Source organism: Coenobita brevimanus, chromosome 44 (assembly GCF_032717465.1).
Source record: "Coenobita brevimanus isolate Jiangsu-jjx chromosome 44, ASM3271746v2, whole genome shotgun sequence".
Classification (NCBI taxonomy): domain Eukaryota; kingdom Metazoa; phylum Arthropoda; class Malacostraca; order Decapoda; family Coenobitidae; genus Coenobita; species Coenobita brevimanus.
In genome coordinates, this window is record NC_136997.1 from 45,080,346 (window position 1) to 45,099,343 (window position 18,998).

Sequence of the window (18,998 nt, forward strand, 5' to 3'; positions counted from 1 at the left end):
TTGGCCTACAACTGGTATATTCGTAATTGTAGAGATGTAACCAATAAGACAAGACTATACTCGTTACGAGGAAGTGTTATGAAATGATAGTGATAGTATTTGGTGCCAATGAGCTACGTGAAACTAAAATTTGGGTCAAGTTAAGGTGAAATGAGTATCTAGGATTGATGGGTTTAGTAGCTATGAGAAATGAACAGACTCACAATTTACTAATGCTGACAACTGTGGCTTAAAGCTGACAATTTACTGATAGTTGACTGATAAATGGATATGACAGCGTACCTGGCTGACAACTGACGGTAATAAACTGACAATCAACTGAGGATGCACTGACTGATAAACTGAGCTGATATAAGTGAAAGGCTGATAATTCACTGGCTATAAGTATGTCTAATTAGCTGACTGATAAACTGGCTGATGACTAATAAACTGGCTGATGACTGATAAACTGGCTGATGACTGATAAACTGGCTGATGACTGATAAACTGGCTGATGACTGATAAACTGAAATAACTGGCCGATACCTTACTGATAATTTATGGCTGACTGATTTGACTGTGACAATGGAACTTGATCAGTGGTAATAAGTGATCTATTAATTACCATATCTAGGAAAACACTATGGTAACTGATTACTTTGATAACTGACTTTAGTTGATGTGTAACTAAAATATTGTAACTTTGATTTAGCTGCCTTTACTTCCTTTTGAATTAATTGATTTTGAAGGGTGAGATGATGATGGAGTTTGACTGTGAAGGGTGAGATGATGGAGTTTGACTGTGAAGGGTGAGATGATGGACTTTGACTGTGAAGGGTGAGATGATGGACTTTGACTGTGAAGGGTGAGATGATGGAGTTTGACTGTGAAGGGTGAGATGATGGAGTTTGACTGTGAAGGGTGAGATGATGGAGTTTGACTGTGAAGGGTGAGATGATGGAGTTTGACTGTGAAGGGTGAGATGATTGAGTTTGTCTGGGAAGGTTGAGATGATGGAGTTTGACTGTGAAGGGTGAGATGATGGAGTTTGACTGTGAAGGGTGAGATGATGGAGTTTGACTGTGATGATGATGGTGTTTGACTGTGAAGGGTGAGATGATGATGGAGTTTGACTGTGAAGGGTGAGATGATGATGGAGTTTGACTGTGAAGGGTGAGATGATGATGGAGTTTGACTGTGAAGGGTGAGATGATGATGGAGTTTGACTGTGAAGGGTGAGATGATGGAGTTTGACTGTGAAGGGTGAGATGATGGAGTTTGACTGTGAAGGGTGAGATGATGGAGTTTGACTGTGAAGGGTGAGATGATGGAGTTTGACTGTGAAGGGTGAGATGATGGAGTTTGACTGTGAAGGGTGAGATGATGGAGTTTGACTGTGAAGGGTGAGATGATGGAGTTTGACTGTGAAGGGTGAGATGATGGAGTTTGACTGTGAAGGGTGAGATGATGGAGTTTGACTGTGAAGGGTGAGATGATGGAGTTTGACTGTGAAGGGTGAGATGATGGAGTTTGACTGTGAAGGGTGAGATGATGGAGTTTGACTGTGAAGGGTGAGATGATGGAGTTTGACTGTGAAGGGTGAGATGATGGAGTTTGACTGTGAAGGGTGAGATGATGGAGTTTGACTGTGAAGGGTGAGATGATGGAGTTTGACTGTGAAGGGTGAGATGATGGAGTTTGACTGTGAAGGGTGAGATGATGGAGTTTGACTGTGAAGGGTGAGATGATGGAGTTTGACTGTGAAGGGTGAGATGATGGAGTTTGACTGTGAAGGGTGAGATGATGATGATGGACTTTGGCTGTGAAGGGTGAGATGATGATGATGATGATGGACTTTGGCTGTGAAGGGTGAGATGATGATGATGATGATGGACTTTGGCTGTGAAGGGTGAGATGATGATGATGATGATGGACTTTGGCTGTGAAGGGTGAGATGATGATGGACTTTGGCTGTGAAGGGTGAGATGATGATGGACTTTGGCTGTGAAGGGTGAGATGATGATGGACTTTGGCTGTGAAGGGTGAGATGATGATGGACTTTGGCTGTGAAGGGTGAGATGATGATGATGATGGACTTTGACTGTGAAGGGTGAGATGATGATGATGATGGACTTTGACTGTGAAGGGTGAGATGATGATGATGACTTTGACTCTGAAGGGTGAGATGGTGGTGATGACTTTGACTTTGAAGGGTGAGATGATGATGATTTTTTACTTCGACTTTGTGACTGTGAGGGGAGGGGGAATAGCTGTGACTGGGTAATATATAATGACTGACAGTTTATTTCACATTAGAATTTACTAAACATTGACTGACAGAGCAAATAACTTACTCTGAACAGAACTAAATAACTTTAATGTAACTGACAGACTTTTACTAATTTTGAAGTCTTAAGCCTTTGAATAAAGACTTTAGAGGGACTGACTTCAAAATAGCTGACTTTGAGGAACTTACTTTGATATAACCATAACATTAAAATGACTTTAGATATCGGCTGCCTACTAATTGTGCTGATAAGGATATTTTTGGGGCAAGAAGCTTGATGTGATTAAGTTACATTCAGGTCTAAATTAGTTTGGGCTATTTGCTTAGCCTGCTTGCTGCCTGCCCGCCTGCCGCCCGCCCGCCTGCCGCCTGCCGCCCGCCCGCCTGCCGCCCGCCCGCCTGCCGCCCGCCCGCCTGCCGCCCGCCCGCTGCCTGCCTGCCCGCCCGCTGCCTGCCTGCCCGCCCGCTGCCTGCCGGCCCGCCCGCTGCCTGCCCGCCCGCTGCCTGCCCGCCCGCCCGCTGCCCGCCCGCCATCCCGCTGCCCGCCCGCCCGCCCGCTGCCCGCCCCCCGCCCGCCCGCCCGCCCGCCCGCGGCCCGCCCGCCCGCCCGCCCGCTGCCCGCCCGCTGCCCGCCCGCCCGCCCGCTTCCGCCCGCTGCCCGCCCGCCCGCCCGCTGCCCGCCCGCCCGCCCGCTGCCCGCCCGCTTCCCCCGCTGCCCGCCCGCTTCCCCCCCGCTGCCCGCTTGCCTACCAGCCTGCCCTACCTCCAGTGCCTCCGTCTCTTCTTGGCCTGCCTGCCTGTCCGCCTGCCCTGCGTCCATTGCCTGCCTGCCTGCTTTGCTTTGCCTCTTCACTGCCTGCTTGCCTTGCCTCTTCACTGCCTGCCTGCCTGCTTTGCCTCTTCACTGCCTGCTTGCCTGCTTTGCCTCTTCACTGCCTGCTTACCTTGCCTTTCCACTGCCCGCTTGCCTGCCTGCACCATCACAAGAGCCACGCAATACTTTTCAGAATAAAATTTTATCCCACTACTGTGTTTTGTGTCCATGGTGTAGCATTTCTAGGGTGGGGTAGGAAGAGAAGATAAAGTGAACAGTATATGACATGGCAATGAGGGGTCGTTGCTGAGTAGGGACAAATATACCTAGAGATTACGAGTATAGGATCGAGGAATCAATGAGCCTATGACAAGTACATATTCAAAAACTCAAGAAAATAAAGGTATATATGGACTGGCATTCGTGTGTCGTGGAGGGGACCTGGGGTGTGTCGTGGAGGGGACCTGGGGTGTATCGTGGAGAGATTCAAACATTTTGTAAAGAAGTCTGGATACTTTAAGAGATTAGTATTTTTAAACAGTATACTAGAATTTCGTAGCCAGATCTGGATGTTTTGTAGCGGGAACTGATACTTTTGTACCTGTTTTTGGAGAGGGATATGGGTGTTGATCTGAATATTTCGAATTTATTTTATTTCGTAGGGGAACCTGGATATTTCGTAGGGGAACCTGAATATATCGTAGGGGAACCTGAATATATCGTAGGGGAACCTGAATATATCGTAGGGGAACCTGAATATATCGTAGGGGAACGAGAAAATTTCGTAAACGGACCTGTTTCGCAGGGGGTCAAATTTCGTATGGGGTTTCAATATCTCTTGGAAGATTTGAATATTTAGTGGGGTTTATTTCGTAGGGGAATCTGTACTCTTGTAGTGGGGAATCTGTATATTTGTAGTGGGGTCTTTTGTAGTGGAACCTCTTTTAGTTGAATCTGCATACTTCTTGATTACTGATTGATTTATTTCGTAGGGGGTTACTAAAATTACATAGATGGTTATTATATTCTGTCGAGTTACTGTTATTGTTAATTACTATTAGTGTTACTGTTACTTAGACATTTCATGATGTTTGGTGATTTTGGCCTTTCGTAAAGGGATATGGGTATTTAACAAAGTTCCAGACTATTTTTCTCTAAGCCTTTTTTTTTTTTTTTTGTGATCTAAATATTTAGTACAGAGTTCTGGGTGGTTTCGTGGAGGTCTGGGGGGGCTTCGTAAGGGGATAAGAATATTTCGTAAAGTTTTAGGTAGTTTTCGTGGAGGTTTGGATGCTTCACAAAGGGATTCTGGTATTTAGTAAAAGTCCTGGAGACTTTTGTGAAGTTTGGGGAGGTGAAAGAGTTTTATAGGGTTTCCTGTGAAGTATGAGTATCGAAGATGGATGGTCTGGGGTGGGGGTGGTCTGGGGTGAGGGTGGTCTGGGTGTTTCGTGGAGGGGTTATCTCTTGTTGTGGGATTAAAACTTGAGAGAGATTCGTATTGCTGGCATATTTACTGAATCCCCATGTATCCAATAACGTATTTTTCATTCTTGCTACACCAGACTATCTCATTTCTATTTACATTTTTAGAACTAAGGGTTAGCTATTGCCTTTAACTGTCTTTCTGAAAGTCTCTCTTTCTTCAATTTGAAAAAATCATTATGTAAATCCATGCTAAACTACAGGTGTCCTTAATTCATAAAAACGTAATTGAAAAATGCGTTATGGGATTGAATGGGTTGGAATTCATTAGAGGCTTAGATTACGAAACTATCACTTTCTACCTTCCTCATTGATGCTGGCTGCTGTAATGTTCTCCCACAGGTGATGCGAGGATGGGTGGTGCAGAGATGATTTCAGGAGAAGGGTTGTATCCAAGAAGAGGCTGGTTCCAGAGGCAAAGAATTCGTAGTTGTTCGTCCAGTGGCTGAAATAAAAATATATAAGTAGCATCTGTTTCTTTTACCGATGTTGAGATGTTCAAAATTTCATACATATGTTTATAATTTTGACCCAGTCTTTTAAAACATAACTTTTTGACTATCTTGAAATTCAAAAGAAGTTTCTCAGCCTTTAGAGAACAAATGGCCGCTCCTAAGCTGAAATTATTGGTGCCTGATAATCCTTTGACACTAAACAAAGCATAACAATCGTAAGTACCGAATCGTAATAACATGTTAACTGTACAGTAACTTATAGTAACTTTTGTAAATACCGCTAGGTGATTGTCAGCTTACAAGTGGCCTGTCGTTCTCCAATGGTTGGTCTTGAAAATGTTTTGTGGAAAATGGTAGAGGAATCTAGGAACATAATGGAGTCAGTCTCATAGGTATTATCAGGGTGCTCTCTCTTCAGCTCCCCCTCTTGTATCTCTGCAACCCATCCCTGCATCTTCCCCTCCCTTTCACTATCGTAATCAGTACCTTCAAATCCTCTACCATTTTCCGAAAACCAAACTTCTCCAGATCAAGCAGCATTTGTTACTTGGGTAAACTGACTACTGTACTTAGCTTTAAGCACTGCATTTCTTTTACTTTGCCGGTAAAATGATAAAGGCTAGACTTGAAGAATGGATGTCAGGCCTATTTAACAATTTTGTAAATAGGAAAACCTTTTATTGGATCCTGCCCACACAAACTGTATCAGGAAATGGGATTGATAATTTCAGATTTTAGGAAAAACTTTAATGATAATGGAAAGTACAAACATGTGCTTACAATTTTTTACATACCATATAAAGTGTAACACTTTTTGAATGAGATTACAATGTTAAGATCACACACATTGCTAGGTAGATATAAAATTGCTTGTATGAGATGAGCTGAAATACCTAAGTTGTGTACACCATATCTATTTTACTGCATATGACAGTTCATGTAATCAGTATGAATGTATAAGGTGATATATAATAAACAGCAATAATGAACTTTAAATTTTCTTAACCCCTACTCTTACGTACCATAATTTTGGTTGATGTAAAAGTGGCCTTCGTGTACTACACTATACTAAATACAGCCAAATAAGTTGTAGCACAAGCCCAACCATGACGAGTCCAGCCTTGGTGGCTGTACTGTACATATTCTAAGTCCAGCCTTGGTGGCTGTACTGTATAGCCTATATACTAAGTCCAGCCTTGGTGGCTGTACTGTATACTAAGTCCAGCTTTGATGGTTCTATATATACTAAGTCCAGCCTTGGTGGCTGTACTGTATATATTATAAGTCCAGCCTTGGTGGCAGTACTGTATATATTATAAGTCCAGCCTTGGTGGCTGTACTGTATATATACTAAGTCCAGCCTTGGTGGCTGTACTGTATATATACTAAGTCCAGCCTTGGTGGCTGTACTGTATATATACTAAGTCCAGCCTTGGTGGCTGTACTGTACAGTGTGTATACTTCGTGCAGCCTTGGTGGCTGTACTGTATATATACTGTCTTCTCTATACAGTGTTGTATATATACTAAGTCCAGCCTTGGTGGCTGTACTATATATATACTGTTCTCTCTATACAGTGTTGTATATACTGTATACACCAAGTCTAGCCTTGGTGGCTTAGACTTCTGATATTGAAGCTAAGTCGATGACTTCGCTTTCCCAATAATATTTTCAATACTCTAAGTACATCTTTTTTCTCTCAGGTATCAGTTACGTCATGTTCATCCACCAGTAATGTGTATTTCGGCAAATAAAAGGTTTTGTAAACGTCTTTTTTTATTATAATCAATTTAAAAGCTTATACAAATGGAAAGTTTACAATTCTTTAAATATATTCAAAGTATTTCATTGTTACAAAGTATTTCTGTATATCTCCATATATCGCACTACAGTGGTTATCTTCATATATCGTAATACAGTTTAAGTATTTTCATGTATTACAGTCTTGTCAAAGTATGTCACTATATGCATATATTGCAATACAAAGTATTCCAATATATATCTTCATATATCGCAGTATTTAAATTAAGTTACGTTACAGTAGTGTTACAAATTAAAGTTGATGGAGTCGGATAGAGCAGTGGGAAGAGCGTTAATCCTCTCCCGGTGGGAACAACTCTAGTACTGTATGCCCGATAACGCCAATCTTAGTTATCTGAGTGAAAATAGAAGAGCAGAGATTAGACAGTGTTTAAGCAAAAGTACCTGTAAGGGAAGGTAATGGATTAAGTACACAAAGTCTACATAAATCTACACATACGTACACACACACAAGTACACACACAAGTACACACAGTATCTAACACTACCCTACACGGTCATAATCTAAGACCGTCGGCCGTAGATCAGAGCTATGGAAGCTAAGATCATTAGGCCTCGTGGTCCATAGACTAACACTAACACTACACAAGAGGCAGCAGAAGCAGACAGACAATCGCCAATGTGACAGCAGTGATAAAGTGCCTGATAAAATACTAATGCTATAATAGTAAAATACTCTTTAAAAACTATCTCGATATTTAAAGTGAGATTAGTTATCAAATATCATAATACTGATTTATTTCTGGCGATTGCCCTCTTCTGTTCTAACTACCTCCACTACATTATACTCCACCTTAACTTGGCCTGGATCCGAATGACAGTGCTAAGACTGCAGCCTTTCCCTAACACATCTTCGTGACTAGCATCACATTCTAAGCTACCCTATTGTTACTTAGCATTAAAGATATGTAAAGGCCAAGTTAAGGTAGGAGTGGGCGCACACACACAACCACGTTCTCTCACAAACCGACAGAAAAGGAAAAATACTCATCTCCTACGGCACAAGATGAGGCAGATGTCAGCTGTGTCACATGATGGCGGCTGGTGCTGCAAGGCGATGGCTGGTGGCACAGAGCCTGAAGAAGTGTGAGAAAAAGTCTATTAATGCATGTATGTGTGTATGTATGTGTATATGTATGTGTGTGTGTGTGTGTGTGTGTGTGTGTGTAATTCACCGGGTCGGTCAGGATCACTTGATGGTCGTGATCGTCAGCATTTTACCCTCCCGGAAGGGAGCTGAGAGCTCATATAGTCCGATCTAAGGGCAAGGCTGTGACCTTCACACACCCACACACCCGTCCCCTTGCTCAAGGGGGACAGTAACCACCCACTTCTTCAGTGAAACTTTTCGCAACCTGAGCGAGGAGCGAACTCCCGTCTACCAGATGGCAAGCGAGAACGTTACCACTGCGCCAGCGAGCGGTGTGTGTGCGTGTGTGTGCGTGTGCGTGTGCGTGTGCGTGTGCGTGCGCGTGCGCGTGCGCGTGCGCGTGCGCGTGCGCGTGCGCGTGTGTGTGTGTGTGTGTGTGTGTGTGTGTGTGTGTGTGTGTGTGTGTATGTAGTAAGTTCATATAACAGTTTTCTAGGGTCTTAAAGGAGGAGAGAGACTAACCTCCTTTTCTTCCACCTCCTCCTCTTTCTTCTTCCGTCTCCACCTCCACCACCGCCGTCGCCTCCACCTCCACCCCTGCCGCTGCCGCCGCCGCCTCCCCATCCCCCTCCCCCCAACCCTTCCTCCCCCTCGGCCCCCTCCTCTTCTCTCTTCTTTCTTCTCTCTTCTCTTTTCTCTCTTCTCTCTTCTCTTTTCTCTCTTCTCTTTTCTCTCTTCTCTTTTCTCTCTTCTCTCTTCTTTCTTCTCTCTTCTTTGTTCTCTCTTCTTCTCTCTTCTCTCTTCACTCTTCTCTCTTCATTCTTCTCTCTTCACTCTTCTCTCTTGACTCTTCTCTCTTCATTCTTCTCTCTTCTCTCTTCTTTCTTCTCTTCTCTCTTCTTTCTTCTCTCCTCTTCTCTCTCCTTTCTCTCGTCTCTCCTGCTTCCTTCTCTTCCTCTTCGTCCTGTTCCTCTGCTCCTGAAAATATTTCAGAAATTAGAAATATGAAGATATAATTAAAAAAAAAACCTAAGTGAAAATTATCTATGAATCTGTGTATATCGTGATCATATACAACTTCTATCACCCTTTCTTCCTCTATCTGGTTGCTATCCCTCCAGCTCGCACCTCCACGCTCATATACCTCTCCAACTCGTCCCTCCATCTCCTCAGCCTCCCCCTTCCCTTCCTCCCTTCTACCATTCTGACATACACTCTCCTAGTCAGTCTCTCACACTCCATTCTCTCCTAAAGGCCACACCATATCTTTAATGCTTTCAAATCATCCACATCAACACCACAACGCTCCTTTAGTTCCTCAGTTGTGCGTCTCCACTAACACCACACCACCGCAACGCTCCTCCTCTTCCTCATTTCTTTCTCCACTAACTCACCACCACCACCACAACGCTCCTCCACTTCATGTCTCACTCCATCCCTGTCTCCACTTCCATATCTCACATATTATATCTTAAAAAATATACGAACAGTTTGGGACATTTCTGTGCGTGTATGGTAATGAATGAAATCTGTTGTGAATATAAAAAAAAGCAAAACCGACTTACCCTGAAGGAGAATTTACAGTTGGCCAAATCCACAACTTACAGGCAGCAATGACGAGGCTGTAACTTCCAATTTCCACAAGAGGTGAAGACGTGGGAGATCTGGGACTGTCTATACACTGTCCACTTTAGTTTAGCCTAAAGCTGCCCTCTCCTGTGAGTAAGCTGTAGGTCTTGTAGGTAAGCTGTAGGTCTTGTAGGTAAGCTGCAGGTCTTGTAGGTAAGCTGCAGGTCTTGTAGGTAAGCTGTAGGTCTTGTAGGTAAGCTGTAGGTCTTGTAGGTAAGCTGCAGGTCTTGTGGGTAAGCTGCAGGTCTTGTGGGTAAGCTGCAGGTCTTGTGGGTAAGCTGCAGGTCTTGTGGGTAAGCTGCAGGTCTTGTGGGTAAGCTGCAGGTCTTGTGGGTAAGCTGCAGGGGCTGAGGGTGAGGATAAACGAAGAGTTGTAAAAGATTGACTAGAGAGAAAGAAATGACCAGAGAAAGAGAGACAGGAGAAATTTGTGACAGAGAAGGCTAGCGAGACAAGAGAGATTTGAGAGAGACTAGCGAGAGATGAGAGAAGAGAAATTAGTAAGTAGTAAAGAAATTGAGTGAGGTGATCGGAAGGAAGGAGCATTTCAATGAGATTCTGAATAGAGGGAACGAATATAGTGATCGTAATAATAATAATAATAATAAAAGTGGTGGGAACAAGTCGATCCTGCCAAAAATGCATCCGTCCCTGTCATTCTGGTTAGGTTAGAATTAAAGTTATGTTTGGTTAGATTATGTTAGTTATGTTAGATTAGGTTAGTAGGGATTAAATGACTCGGGACGGATTAATCTTGTGGCTGGATCAACCGATACTCAAGTAGCCGGGGACTGACTGGAAGAAGAGAGAGGACGAGAGAGGCAAGAAGAGAGGCAAGAAGAGAGGCAAGAAGAGAGGCAAGAAGAGAGGCAAGAAGAGAGGCGAGAAGAGATGGGAGAAGAGAGGCGAGAAGAGATGGGAGAAGAAAGGCGAAGAGGGAGGAAAGAAGAGGCGAGAAGAGAGGCGAGGAGAGAGGCAAGATGAGAGGCGAGGAGGGAGGCAAGAAGAGAGCAGAGAAGAGAGGCAAGAAGAGAGAGGCGAGAAGAGAGGGGAGAAGAGAGGCGAAGAGGGAGGAAAGAAGAGAGGCCAGAAGAGAGGTGAGAAGAGAGGCGAGGAAGGAGGCAAGAAGAGAGGCGAAGAGGGAGGCGAGAAGAGGGAGGCGAGAAGAGGGAGGCGAGAAGAGAGGAGTAGAGAAGTGTGTGTGGCACTGAAGGAAGTCAAAGTGGGGAAAGCACCAGAATTTATGGAGTGTGTGGGAAAAAACGATGAAATATGGAGGAGAGATGATGACTGAATGGAAACGGAAAATGTGTAGATTGGCCTGGGAGAGAGTGATTAGGAGAGTTTATGTGCGAGGTGGAGGGTGAAGTCAGAGAGGTAGACCGAGGATAAGATTGAGGGATGAGGTGGAGAGATATATGCAAGAGGGGCTGGAGAGGACAGCCCGATAATAAGGGACACTGTGATATGGGAGTGACTTGTTTGTGGGCATCCCTTACGGAATTAGGGCATCTGACCATAGATAGATAGATAGATAGATAAACAGATAGATAGATAGACAGATACATAGACCTGGGAGAACGGTGTCTGGGAGCTGGAAGTCAAATATACCAATAACAGTTCCCTTGTATGAAAGTAAAGTCGAAAGAGGAGGTGTGGCAATTATAGGGGTATTTGTCTTATAGTGGGAAAGATGATGATAGGACAACTGTCGAGAGAGATAGGAGAGAACTGAGAGATTGCTTTGGAGAGGAAGAAAGGGATTTTAGGAAGGGGAGAGAAAGTGTAGACTATTTTCTCTATGGTAGAAAAGTATTTAGAGAAGTTGTAGAAGTATGCTGTCTTTATGGATCTGGAGAAAGCATATGAGAATAGATAAAGGAATGTGGAAGGGTCTGAGAATAAATGAAGTCTATGGGAAACTTTGAATGCAGCTGAGTATGTATGGATGTGCATAGGCAGCGGCCAATGTGGAAAATGTCCAAAGAAAGATTTTAGAATGAAACCGTGATGTGTCAGATTGCAATACAAAAAACCTGGACTTTACTGCAAGAGTATATGCCAAGTGTGAGAGGTGTAAAATGAGCTGAGAGGATTGCATGTGGAGTTACGTAGACTGAAAAAAAGAAGCGATAGAGAGTTGTGGTTTTGATGTGGATGTGGAGCATGTGGAGGTACATAGACAGAAAAATCAAGAAGTGACGGAGCAATGTGGTGTTACGTAGAGAGAAGTGAAGGAACTTTGTGGTGTTGATGTGGATACACACGAAGGTGTTAGGAGGAATCCTGAGATGTTTTGGTTGTGGAGAGAATGGAGAATGAGAGATTAACTTGGAAAGTGAGAGGGAAAAGGGGGAGGAGGAGGCTGAGGCTAAGATGGAAGGATGGGGAGGAGAGGTATATTAGAGGAGTGTAAGCTGGAGGGATGAGGTGGAGAGGTACACGAATGAGTTGTGCAAGCTGGAAGGAAGGGCAACCTGATGGCGGAGAACAGGGCGACGTGGAGGAGAGTTGTCTGTGGCCACTTGCACTGGTATAAGGTGGCTGGCTGAAGTTGGTTAAACGGCTTGTGGTGAAGAGGTTACGTCACTGTGGCAGCACCTGTGGACAAATCACAATGATAATCCACAATAGCCATCAATAATCAGTAATAATAGTAAGAATATGATCAAATAATAATAATAATAATAATTCCATCCATCCATCATCCAATCCTACGTTGCCCCAAGAGGAGCGTAGGAGCCCGGAGCTAGGCAGTTGGTCCTGACATTTAAGATGAGAGTGATAATAATAATCCATCCATCCATCATCCAGTCCTACATTGCCCCATGAGGAGCGTAGGAGCCCAGGGCCAGGTAGTTGGTCTCGACATTTAAGATGAGAGTGACCAGCCTCAACTCATCCCTGAGTGGCATTACATGAGCAATCAACCCCAACCAACCCTTGGATATAAACCTTCGCCGGCTCAATCCGACTGGAGCGCAATAATTACCCACTAAACCACCAGGTGCCATTAACAATAATAATAATAACAATAAACACAGACGATATTATAGGGTGGATGCTCAGATGTCTCCTGCTTGCTGCTACCAATGGACTTTTATCAGCTTAGGAAAAGTAATCCAGATGAATAATCTCTCTAGTTTCTTATAAATGACTACGGTAAGCAGGCACTATGGTAAGCAAGCTCCCGGCTCAATGGGTTTAAATTTGCGTCCATATACTGTGAAAGTTGCTACAGTGTTCACTATGGTGTCCCTCTCTTGCACCAGCCGGCTTATTAAACCACACATATACCTTAACTAAACAACAACCACCAATAGTTATATTATACCCTATCACAAAACATCAAAAAGTGCCACAAATAATAGTAAAGATAAAGGAAATAAAAGCATAATAATAATTGAAGTAATAATCTCACCTCTGCTCTCCACCGGCGTATCCTCCCTCTCTCAATTCAGTCCGGCAAATGAGGTGTTCGGGCAGGTTCAGGGGTTCAAAAGATTCGAATCAGGAGAATGAGCTTTGGTGTGGAGGATTCGAATAGCTGATACTGAATGGTTCACTGTGATGTGTCCTTTCTTTGGCATATGTTTACCCTATTTTGACAATTTAAAACATATTAGAAGGGATATTTCGATGGAGTAAACTTGGATATAGCCTTCATTAACCTCCTAAGCACGAGAGGTGTTGTTTAAATTGCATAAAATAGTCTGAAGGTGAATGAGACTGGATGAGCGGTCTTGGGGTTCAAAGGATTCTTAGCAGTAGGATGAACTTTGTGGTGGAAGGTTTGAGCAGCCGATATATACTCCATTTCTATTATTCTTACTATCTCCATATGAGTCTATACAGACTGGGAGAGGTATTTTGAATTTAAGGGGTTAGATAAAGCCATCATTAACCCTTCCAGAACGAGAGGTCATTCCTAAATTAAACCAAAATGTCTGGATGGATGAACTGAACGAGGGCAAATTCGAACACCCAATATTAACACTTAGATGACTGCGCCTCCTCCATTTATATTTTTTATTCCACATGAGGCAGAGGGCAGGGGAAGGGAGATCAAGGATGAGGCAGAGGGCAGGGGAAGGGAGATCAAGGATGAGGCAGAGGGCAGGGGAAGGGAGATCAAGGATGAGGCAGAGGGCAGGGGGGAGGGAGATCAAGGATGAGGCAAAGGGCAGGGGAAGGGAGATCAAGGATGAGGCAGAGGACAATGGGGAGGGAGATCAAGGATTAGGCAAGGGGTGGGAGGAGAGGGAGATCGAGGATGAGGCAAAGGGCAGGGGGAGGAGATCAAGGATGAGGCAGAGGACAGGGGGGAGGGAGATCAAGGATTAGGCAGAAGGGTGGGAGGAGGGGGAGATCAAGGATGAGGCAAAGGACAGAAGGGAGATCAAGATTGGGTAGAGGGCTGGGATGGGGGGAGATCCAGCATGAAGCAGAGGGTTGGGAGGAGGGGCAGATCAAGGATGAGGCAAAGGGCAGAAGGGGGGTAGATCAAGGATGAGGCAAAGGGGAGAAGGGGGGGTAGATCAAGGATGAGGCAAAGGGCAGAAGGGGGGGTAGATCAAGGATGGGGCAGAGGGTGGGGGGAGGGAAGAATCAAAGATGAGGCAGAGGGGTGGGGAGGAGGGGTATGTAGATGGGGATGGGGTGAGCTGAGGGGAAGGCACCCCCTTGGCAGATGACAGAGTGACATGAAGGCAATTGTGTGTGATACCTGCTCTGAGATTATTGTTTGGCTATAGACAGACAGACAGACAGACAGACACATGAAGAGAGAGAGAGACAGAGACAGAGAGAGAGAGAGAGAAGAGGTGAATGCTTCCAAATCTTTCTTTTAACTCTCAGTAGAACATTCATAGTGCTGGAGAGGGATGCCTTCACACAGTGGCTCCAATGAAGTGGTTCATTTGCCCAGTTACACAAACATTCCTCATCTCCCTCCCTGTTCCCCAGAGGAGAATAGTGGAATGCAGATGAAGGCCAGCGTCAACCTACAGTCCACCGGGTTCAGGTACAGATAAGTCTGGGGCCACAATAATAACAATTTGTGTGGAGACTTACGAGGATTAAAATAAAACCAACAACTTATAAACCTTATCTATATTTGTGAAAAATTACATTATAAGGTACTTGTACACTGCTGACATGATATCAGATACACATACAACACATTCCCTGTTTATACAGTAATGTACTAACACGACACACCAACACATTCACCTTTTCTCTGCCTTAACAGTATCTATACTATATAAATTTATTATTAATCCCTTCAGCCTGGAATGTGCCAAACAATTTCATTCAGCTTACCATTACATGAGGCAGTAGATGGGTAGCTACCATCCATCCTCACATGTACTACCATGAGGGTGGAATGTGGTTATCAGATTGGTAGCGAGACACAATAAAAATTCTTTGGCAGGACACTCAGTCACATGTAAACAGAATCCAAGCGGAGACTCTCACACTGTTAAACATTGTAGGATTCTTTTCTCCTAGCAGTTTCCAGCAGCTGCTAGGAAGAAACTGGCTGGTTTTGGCACTTGGTTTAGCTTTCAGTCCACTGAATACATAAGCTGTACCACGGCTAACCCCAATATGGGGATTACTTTAGAGGAAGCATGGTGTTATTTTTATGTCTGCATGTTATCCTAAGAAAGACTACCCTGAGCTGAAGGGACTAATAAAAGTAAGTGGTGCAGGCTAAAGGTTCACTCAGAATAAGACATTAACTGTACTTTTTTGAAAATGAACCAGTGCTCTATGTGGAAATACTAAATTTTGTGATGTAAGTTATGTGCTTGCACACTTGATCAAAAAATTATTGTACACAAAGGGTTTGATGATACCTTAACTGATTTATATTGCTTGTGATGTTCCAAGATGATTAATCTATGAGTATTATAATCATATGTTGCATCTGATAACAGTAATGACTAGGAAATGTCCAACAAGCAATATATATAAATGGTATCCTCTAGAATCCAAAATTATTAATGTACAACAGAATCATCTGGAATTCTGCAATAGTCATTATCTGTGGTGTTATACCATTTCACATGAAGTGTGCACCAATACTTTTTTGATTGACTATACATAATCATTAGTTTTCCACACCAGTCTATAAAATTAATAACATTAGTGATAATCATCAAAATCATTATGCTCTACTGAAAATACTAGCCAGGACAAGGCACACATATACTTGTGCCTCTACCTTATATTACAAGAAAATAAATATTGCTACAGATCTAAAAGGCAGTAGTAATCTCATCTGGCAGATCCAAAGGCAGGAATTGCTGTGGCAGAGTATTTGTGTGTGTCCACGTGTGCACTGTAGTACTGTTCAGTGCAGTACTGTACTGTGGATTGTTTAGTACTATAGTGAAATGATACCTGTTGTCCTGAATCCATGTATCATACATGAAAAGAAAAGTACAAATAGAACTTTTCTGCAGATGCTAAGCCACAGCATATTTGAAGAAGGTCTGTGAGAAATCTACTTATTTTGGCACAAACTCTTTAAAATGGCTAAGTTACTGGAAAAGTGTGTCCTCCCCCATACATCAAAATAACTTCTGCATCACGAAAAAAGCAGTTTGGAGAGTTTTGCATTTCCATGAACCCATATTATTTGTAATGCAGTCAGATGACACCTTTTTTTCTTTTTCTTTCTTTTTTTTTTTTTTTGCATTCTAGAGAAAATTTTACTTAGCCTGGGGACTGAAGTTTCAGACTGCAGGGGTTAAATATGGCCTTCATTAAGCTCTTCAGTACAAGACATCTGCCTTAAGCTAAGTCCTTGCATGCCTGATCCTACCCTTAAACTCCCAACTCCATCCCTACCCTAATCCAGGCAAGAGGCAATCCATATCAGCCTAGAGAGTCTCACTAAAGTCATCTACATTATGACAGGTACAGACAAAAGCAGTAATATCTATCCCTTCAGTAGACAAAAGCCTATAGAGTTTACCACTTTCTACTGTCTTCCCCATCATCTTACTGTGAACTCACCCTCACTCTCACCCTCTTCTGGTGTTTGTTTTTACACTAGGTAACTGGGCTGCTCCCTGGCCCTGGCTTGGTCTGCTGGTAAGATACCAATTATTGCTTCTGAGTGTCTATAACATTTACATGAGTATGAAATGCACAGGAATAAGGCACAACAGCTCACATGGATAATCTATTAAAATTTAACAAACTATCCAATAGAGTCCTTATTAGTAAGGATACTCTGAGACGTGAAGGAAGATGATGAAACGTGTGAAGTATCTGATGGAGTGTTTCACCTCATCGTATGAAACTGCTTTCACCACCATCCTGCCAGCAAAGGACGAATATCAAGTTATCAGATGTAACAGCAGAGAAAAGTTGCATCCTCATCATCATCATCCTGATCCTTTTTCCACCTAATTATCCAGACATAGAAGTAGGAGAATTATCTGGGAGAACTATGTGCAGCATGCCGAGTGAAATGGGCAACACTTTCATTCACACATCACTCAGAACTCTGAAATCTTGTCTTCACTTCACAGCCCTAGCCATATGCACACATTAATTGTATTTTCTTTAAAGATAGACTTTACGTAACAAGTCGAACAGTCACTATGTCAGCAGTCAAGGTGAAAATGGAGTGCCACACCCTTGCATGTAATTCTTACATGATTCATCTCAGCAACTCAGTCCCATGCCAGTTATCTAGTTTCATTAACTTCCAAACCTTACTTCAGATTTCAGTAAAATACTGCTACTCACCTGTACTCCCTTCCAGCTGTGAGGGTCTCGAAGGTACGCAAAATGCCTTTTCCATTCTCTAGGCGAATTCCAAATGGAATACCTGGAATAACGGAGAAGAAAGTGATTCAAGTGAATTATCTCAAAATATATACAACATTAATTCCTTACAATTAATTGTAATAAAACTCAAATGCAGAGTAATTTATCTAAATCAACTGACGTCTTGTGACTTTATTGAGGGATCACTGGTAAGCTACTGTTGTTATTATGACTCCAGCCTCATCTAAATATGAACTTGATGTACAGCAAGGTGAAGCTACCCTCCTTCTGCAGTGCACAATAGTCTTAATGGGGGTGTTGAGGGCAGTATCAGTGCCATCACCTGGAGGTGTTCCTCTCAAGCATCAGGGCAAATCATGAAGTCATCCAACAATAGGAATGGCAACAGTTCACCTAATTTACCATATATAACAAAAACCCTGTGTGCAATAATGAACTGGATCACACAACAACCTACCAGTGTCATTTTCAATGATGGTAAAGAGTGTGTGAGGTACAAGTCTGCCAGCCTGGTCATATGCCATGAGTCGCACTAAGTCCTGGTTGGCCTGGATGCCGGCAGGGAGTGAGGCTGTCTTGAACGCCAGGATGTGTGCATAGTGTTCACCAGGCAGACACCCAGGACCCCCATGCCGGCAGTCCAACAGGCATGAGCTGAAACAAAAGAAGAAAGTACCATTGTATGCTTGTTGTAACCTGACACAGGTTCCTAACATCTTTTAACTTAGTTGATGGCCAAGTGTATTCAGATTGGACTAGTAACCAGTGTGACTCCTCCTATCTCAAAACTACAGATTATCAAATTTGATACAATCATGACTTAGTATTCAGGTTGAGGGAGTGGTCCAGTTCCATCTGATAATAACAAACTAACTATAACACTGCTGTACTTACCCAGTGACTGGATCGCGCTGGTAGTAAGGTGGACATGGGGTGGAGATGCATTTATAGGACCCACGCAGATTGAAACACAGCTCATCAGCACCACATTGTACATGTTGTTCCTGGCACTCATTTACATCTGGGGGGAAGGTAGTCAGAGCATGAATAAGTAGTTACGGTAAATAATTAAATACTGCTGGTGCTGTTGTCATTGCCCCAGGCTCATTTAAACATAAACCCACTGGACTACAGGCTGAAGCTGCCCTTTCTCTGCAGTCCACCATCCTCCTTTTCTGGGACAGGAAGTGAGCTGAGGAATGTTTGTATAGATAGGAAATGGAGCTGTTCAACTATGTCAATGCCACAACATGAAGGCATCCCTCTCCGGCTATATATAACTCCACCAGCTTGAAAAGCCTCTCCAGAGCTGAATAAATTATTTTGTGATAGCAATAATGAAATATATAGCACATAACTGGAAAGAAGTGGTCAATACAGTCAATGTAGTTTAATTAGATGCAGTCAATGTAGTTTAATTAGATGTAGGAGGAGGCCGTAGCACGGGCCGAACAGGGTAGTACTCCTGAGGGGAATGGGAATGCTGGTGATAGGGAGAGCTGGAGCTCCTGTTTCACTAGCTATCTAACCATCCCCCTTTGCTGACCTTTTCAGTGTGACAGTAACATGGAGAGTAGACCAGCATACTCTCCCAAACATTTCCTCTAACTATCTATGCACTACATCACA

General features: G+C 43.3%; 1 protein-coding gene across 1 annotated transcript in view; it reads right to left on the bottom strand.

Moving 5' to 3' along the window:
* Positions 1-14,735: 14,735 nt before the first annotated feature.
* Positions 14,736-18,998, bottom strand: part of LOC145398078 (hemicentin-1-like) — a 127,668-nt gene continuing 123,405 nt past the window's right edge. The window contains exons 104-107 of the mRNA XM_080271033.1: positions 18,264-18,390; positions 17,827-18,023; positions 17,328-17,409; positions 14,736-16,892 (exon numbers count right to left, since the gene is read on the bottom strand). Of these exons, the coding sequence (XP_080127159.1) occupies positions 16,793-16,892; positions 17,328-17,409; positions 17,827-18,023; positions 18,264-18,390 (506 nt within the window). The 3' untranslated portion in view covers positions 14,736-16,792. The remainder of the gene's footprint in view (positions 16,893-17,327; positions 17,410-17,826; positions 18,024-18,263; positions 18,391-18,998) is intronic.